This window comes from Pelodiscus sinensis, chromosome 5 (assembly GCF_052426305.1).
Source record: "Pelodiscus sinensis isolate ZL-2025 chromosome 5, ASM5242630v1, whole genome shotgun sequence".
NCBI classification, from domain to species: Eukaryota; Metazoa; Chordata; order Testudines; family Trionychidae; genus Pelodiscus; species Pelodiscus sinensis.
In genome coordinates, this window is record NC_143056.1 from 32,970,708 (window position 1) to 32,977,896 (window position 7,189).

The 7,189-nt window shown below is 40.8% G+C and overlaps 1 protein-coding gene across 1 annotated transcript in view; it reads left to right on the top strand.

Annotated features, from left to right (window-relative positions):
- Nucleotides 1-6,712, top strand: part of EFCAB11 (EF-hand calcium binding domain 11) — a 131,638-nt gene extending 124,926 nt beyond the window's left edge. Inside the window, exon 6 of the mRNA XM_014573261.4 lies at nt 6,343-6,712. Coding sequence (XP_014428747.3) covers nt 6,343-6,442 — 100 coding nt within the window. The 3' untranslated portion in view covers nt 6,443-6,712. The remainder of the gene's footprint in view (nt 1-6,342) is intronic.
- The last annotated feature ends 477 nt before the right edge of the window (nt 6,713-7,189 follow it).

Here is a 7,189-nt window from a genome sequence, read left to right on the forward strand (position 1 = left end):
AAGAGCAGAGAGCCACATGGCCTGGGCCTTAAAGCATGGCAGCTGCCTGCCTGAGGGTCCCAACAGAATGGTCAGTGGGCTAAATCCAATGGCTTGGCGGCCAGGTCCGGCCCCCAGGTTGTATTTTCCCCAGCACTGGTATAAACTGTATTTATAGGTAATAGAAGAAAGGAAAATAGTGGCACTCTATACATAATATTGTTATTGATAAATTTAAAGGGTGAAAATATATTTTCAGTGCATGGATAACTTTTTAAAGTAAGTACTCTATTTCAGTGATTAATAAACAGGAAATTTTAAGAGGCAACATATATTAAACATTACTCTTGTTGATTATTCACTTACACTTCTCATTGAGATTTCCAGTTAAAATATTCCTGTTGAGAGAAGAGTACCATTTATCTAATCCAGTTCTTCAAGAAAAAATTCTTTGGTGGTTTCAGGAGTCTTCAACTAACTAATTTAATAAGAGAGTAATTTATATTCCAGTCAGTAACTTGTAATACCGTTATTACTGAAATTCAAGTAAGAGATCACACAATCTGACTTATCTACTGCATACCATGAAATATCTACATATATATTATTATTGAAAGTTAAAAAAATAGTGACCTCTGAGGTATGCAGTTATTTTAGATCAATATACTATAACACATTATTTTCTTAATCACAACAGTGAGTATTTTATATGTCTCCAGTGATGAAAATGAAGATTTAACTCTGAGACCATTGTGGTTTTCACATTATTTCATCAGAGCTTTCAAAAACCCACATTTTAAATTAAGTGTAGTAATTTCTTAAAATGTAAGAGTTTTAACCAGCTTATTTACCATTTATCAGTCAACATGTGCTGTTAATCTTTGCCAAGAAATTGTTCATATAATGAACTTTGATTTAAAGGAACCTTTCAGAGGCTTTTGAGATATTGAAAATATATCCCCATAGAGTGCTAGGGCCAAATTTTCAAATACTGCTTCCAGAGGCACAAATGAGGAAGGTAAACATCTATTGCCACTATACTATCCACTACTCAGGTAGTCAGACATTTGGAATGAAATCCTGGCCACACTGAAGTCAATGGCAAATTCCCATTGATTTCAATGAAGGACTTCAATCCTAAATTATAAAAATGTGTGCCTGTAATTGATTCTGAGAGAAAATTTAGAGGCTTGAAGATCTTTGTAAAAACTAGATTGTTCATGTCTGATAATAATGTCAAGAGACTTTTCATTTGCATCAGTCTGGATGTATTATTTACCTGGATATCTTTATTAGCAAATCATTACAGGAAGTCACACTAGCAAACATAATCACCAAAACAGACCTTAAACATTTTTTCAGTAGCTGATCTTTTTAAAAAGTAAGTTGCTAGAACATAGCTGTGGTCATTCTCCTCTCTAGGGCAGTGTGAGGAGCATTTATACTGTAAGATCATTCAGATAAAATACCAGTCAGTCTTATTTTTCTGAAAAGAATCAGGCACATTTTTAGACTCATAGAAACATAGAACACTAGAACTGGAAGGGATCTCGAGAGGTCATCGAATCCAGTCCCCAGCCCTCACGGCAGGACCAAGTACTATCTAGATCATCCCTGATAGATGTCTATCTAACCTGTTCTTAAATATCTTCAGAGATGGAGATTCCAACCCCCCCCCCCAGGCAATTTATTCTAGTGTTTAACCACTCTAACATAAGTTTTTCCTTATGTCCAACCTAAATCTCTCTTGCTGCAGTTTAAGCCCATTGCTTCTTGTCCTATCCTCAGAGGCCAAGGAGAACAATTTTTCTCCCTCCTCCTCGTGGAATGAGGTGTACCGGTAGTTCGGAATAGGAATCCTAGTCCGAACTACCTAGTTCGAGCCCCGTGTAGCCGCGCTGCACGGGGTTCGAACCAGCGGGGATTTAAAAATGGCGGCTCCCCGCTTATGCAAATGAAGCCCGGGAAATTCAAATCCCGGGCTTCATTTGCAAGTGCAGTATGCCTACATTACCCCGCTAGTTCGAACTAGCGGGGTAGTGTAGACATACCCTTAGGTATTTGAAAACCACTATCATGTCCCCTCTCATTCTTCTCTTTTCTAAGCTGAACAAGCCCAAATCTTTCAGTCTTGCCTCATAGTTCATGTTCTCTAGACCTTTAATCATTCTTGTTGCTCTTCTCTAGACCTTCTCCAGTTTCTCCACATCTTTCTTGAAATGTCGTGCCCAGAACTGGACACAATACTCCAGTTGAGGCCTGATCAGCGGAGAGTAGAGTGGAAGAATAACTTCTTGTGTCTTGCTCACAATACTCCTGTTAATGCATCCCAGAATCATATTTGCTTTTTTTGCAACAGCGTCACACTGTTGACTGATATTTAGCTTGTGGTACACTATGACCCCTAAAGCTCTTTCTTCAGTACTCCTTCCTAGACAGTCACTTCCCATTCTGTATGTGTGAAACTGATTGTTCCTTCCTAAGTGGAATACTTTGCATTTGTCCTTATTAAACTTCATCCTGTTTACCGCATATCATTTCTCTAGTTTGTCCAGATCATTTTGAATTATGACCCTACCTTCCGAAGCAGTTGCAACCCCTCCCAGCTTGGTATCATCTGCAAATTTAATAAGCGTACTCTCTATGTCAGTATCTAAATCGTTGATGAAGATATTGAACAGAACCTGTCCCAAAACAGACATCTGTGGAATCTCTTTTGTTATGCCCTTCCAGCATGATTGTGAACCATTAGTAACTATTCTCTGAGAACTATTATCTAGCCAATTATGCACCCACCTTATAGTAGCCCTGTCTAAGTTGTATTTGCCTAGTTTATTGATAAGAAAGTCATGTGAGATCGTAAATGCCTTACTAAAGTCTAGGAATACCACATCCACTGCTACTCCCTTATCCACAAGACTTGTTATCCTATCAAAGAAAGCTATCAGATTGGTTTGTCATGATTTGTTCACCAAATCATGTTGGCTGTTACCTATCACCTTATTTTCTTCCAGATATTTGCAGATGAGTTCCTTAATTACTTGTTCCATTATCTTTCCTGGCACAGAAGTTAAACTGACTGGTCTGTAGTATCCTGGGTTGTTCTTATTTCCCTTTTTATAGATGGGCAATCTTTTCCAGTCTTCTGGAATCTCTCCTGACTTCCATGATTTTTCAAAGATGATAGCTAAAGACTCAGATACCTCCTCTATCAGCTCCTTGTAGAGTTGGCAGGTATCCAGTTTTCTACTGAACAGTCCAGTATTTGCAGTATTGTCTGTCCAGTAGAAAAATTCAGAAAATACCAGACATGTGCAATGTCCAGTATTTTCTGAATTCCCGGCTAGGTGCTGGATGGAAGCCTGGTGGGGGTGGGGGAGTGACTGGGAGGTGGGGCCGCGATTGGTGCTGGGAGCCCTCTGGTGGCGTGCAAAAGCCAGGTGGGGTGGGGCGGCGGCGGGGGCTGGGACTCCCAGCCACTCCCCTCACCCAGCTTCTCCACGCAACCAAAGGCTCCCAGCACCAATCGCAGCCCCGCCACCCAGCTGGGAGCCTCTGGTGGTGTGCAGAAGCCGGGCGGTGGGAGTGACTCCCAGCCCCTCCCCCGTCCCTGCCCCCGCCCGGCTTCTGCTCGCAACTAAAGGGAGTGCCTGCCTGGGGCGCGGCGCGAAGGACTCCGGCTGCGGCCAGTGGCTGCACCCTTCTCCCCCTCCAGGTCTGCTTCCCATCCCCCTTCCTCCAGGACCCCTCTCCTCCCGTCCAGCCCCATGGCCCCCGCCCCCCCCAGCTCTGCTTCCCTCCCCCCCTTCTTCCCAGCCATCTCCACGGCCCCCAGACACCTCTCTCACCAGCTCTGCTTCCTGCCCTCCCCCCCCCCGTCCTCTGCCTTCCTGCTGTCTAGCCCCGCGGCCCCTGGATCCCCCGCCAGCTCTGCTTCCTGCCCCCCCTCCTCCCGGCCAGCCCCGCGGCCCCCACCAGCTCTGCTTCCCGCCCTGCCCCCTCCTGGCCAGCCCCGCCCCCCTCCCGGCCGGTTCTCCCTCCCCCCTCCCCAACCAAGTGAGTCCGGTTTTTGGCGGGGTCTACCTGGCAACCCTAGCTCCTTGAGTATTCTAGAATGCATTTCATCAGGTCCTGGTGACTTGCAAACATCTAACTTTAGTAAGTAATTTTTAACTTGTTCTTTTTTTATTTTATCTTCTAAGTCTACCCCTTTCCTACTAACATTCACTATGTTAGGCATCCAGTCACCATCCATGTTCTTGATGGAAACCGAAACAAAGAAGTCATTAAGCACCTCTGCCATTTCCAAGTTTCCTGTTTTTGTTTCTCCCTCCTCACTGAGCAGTGGGCCTGTACTGTCCTTGGTCTTCCTCTTGCTTCTAATATATTTATTGAATCTCTTCTTGTTATCTTAGTAATAGAGATGTAGCCATGTTAGTCTAGTCTAGCTGAAACAAAAAACAGGACTATGTAGCACTTTAAAGACTAACAATATGGTTTATTAGGTGATGAGCTTTCGTGGGCCAGACCCACTTCCTCAGATCAAATTGTGGAAGAAAATAGGCACAACCATATATACCCAAGGGATACAATTAAAAAAAATTGTTTTTGATCGTATCCCTTGGGTATATATGGTTGTGCCTATTTTCTTCCACAATTTGGTCTGAGGAAGTGGGTCTGGCCTACGAAAGTTCATCACCTAATAAACCATCTTGTTAGTCTTTAAAGTGCTACATAGTCCTATTTTTTCTTGTTATTTTGTTATTTATGCTGAAGTGTAAATAAAAATAATAGAAGGCAACACTGATCAGCAAGTCTAGTCTTCTGTATCTTGTTTACAAGGGTCAGACTTCCCAACCAGAGCACCAGGCAGGCTGGTGGATCGACATGAATACAAAATGTGTAGGCCACCGCCCACTCAGGCCCACCCTTCGCTTCAACTCTTCTACACTGCTGAACATTTCAGATTGAGGAGGTGTAAATAGCAGTGCAGACCAAAGTCACCCTTCTGTGTGAATGCTGCGAGCATTCGATTCAAGGTCCTAAGTTTGAATTAATAGAGTTCAGTAGTCTAAAGTAGGGACCTTTAAGTACATGCCTGCAGCATCTGCACAAAGGAGTTACAGCACAGAACTGGTGAGCACTGCTATTCAGACTGCCTTATTCTGAACTGTGTTGCACTGTAGATTACCCCAAGTCATTTGGTTATCATGATTGTAAAGTCCTTTTCAGCATCACTGATATCCTGGATGTATCTCCCCATTTATAAATGTAACCTACATTCCTTGTTCCTAGATGGTTAACTTTGCATTTAGCTATATTCAGGGTCATTTGTTTGAATGGGCTCAGTTTACCAAGCAATCCAGATTAGTATGTGTAACTAATCTGTCCCCATCATTATTTATCACTCTACCAATTTTTGTATCATCTGAAAGTTACACAAGCAGTGAGATTATATTTTCTTTCAGACCTTTAATAAAGAAATTGAATAGCAAGTGATCAATTTTTATAGGGCTATATTGATTTGTGTGGTTCTATTTTTTTGATCAAATAGGTATGCAGAACTATGTCAAATGTCTTACATACATGCAGGTATATTGCATCAACACAGTTACTTTTATCAAACTTGTAAATAGATCAGAATATATAAAGTTTGTTTGACAAGACCTCAAAGCTAGGTTGTTTGACATGAATGATGATACTACACTTTAATACTTTACTATTAACTGCTTTGAGATAATTCATGTCAAACAACCTAGCTCCTCTCTCTGAAGCACTATGATACAGTGGATGAGAAGTCAGGGGCTTGAGTTCTATTTTCAGATCTTTCACTAACTTTGAACAAATCATTTTACCTATTTATGACTTTGATTTCCCTTCTGTTGATGTGGATAATGATACTAAGTTCTGGTCTACACGACAAAATTACTTGATATATCTACATGACATAGGGCTTTGAATGATCCACAAACCTGAGCAATGTAGTTATATCACCAAGTGCCATTGTGGACAAAGCTGTGTCAGCGGAAGAGCTTTTCCCACCAACATAGCTACTGCTTCTCAAGGATGTAACCCAACAGGAGACCTCTTTCCTTTTGGCTTAACAGTTTTCACCAAATGCACATCAGCAGCGCAGCTGCATTGGTCCTCTGTGCCAATGTAAATTCCTAGTGTATACCTGCCCTTAGTCTCTTTTTTAAAAGAACTTTCAAAAAGGTAAGGCATTTTGTTTTATTTTTATAATGCTAGTGACATCGTACAAGGAATAGTCCAGAAGAATATTGGCGAATTATAATACAACCTATAATTTAATTAAAATACCTTTTGGGGTTTAAGTATCTATAATATTCTTTTCTTTTATAGGGAAGTCGATCAGGATTCTGATGGCCACGTCAGCTTCAAAGAGTTTGAATCTGCAATGAACTATGGACAAAACGAAATATCACAATTGCACTTTTTCTAAATGTACTCTCTGGTTTAAAAAAATGAGATATTTAAAAATCAATGAAACTTCAGTTGTTTCAAATAGAACTCTTACTATAAATGCAGCTCTGATGACGTCAACTAAAGTATATTCGCGTGTGTGTGTGTGTGTGTGTGTGTGTGTGTGTGTGTGTGTGTATAAAATACTGACAATATTTAAAATCTAAATTGATCCACAATTTACCTTTGGTGGGAACTTCAGTTATGTACTTTTTCTCTTTGGCTCAATAAATGAAAAGAGATTGACTACTTTCCAGGTACTTAGTATTTTATTTGTTGATTTTTCAACAGGATTTCGCTAATGAGCCAAAATGTCTCCTACACCTTTACAGAGAGGCTACTTGGGACTGAATGGATGATTTTTATTTTCCATATAAGCACCTTTCCTTTTTTATATAGTATCACACATTGTTTTAATTGCAAGATCATTTATTGTTGGATAACTCTGTGATCTAATTCCAAAGCATTGCACTGTTAAAAAAAATGAGAATTGGATAATATGAAGTGTTTAATCATCATAATAAAATAAGGTAAACTTTCTCACTTTTAAAGTTTTTCTCTTTTAAATTCCTTTAGAGGTAGATTTAAAAAATAGACCCCTTCAAATTTGCAGATATCCGCAGGTATCCACATTAGTGGATGTCAATGAGGATATCTGTAGCTCATTTTTGTGGATGCAGATACAGATCAGACCACCCTGATCCGGCATCCTTGGGACATGAGTTGT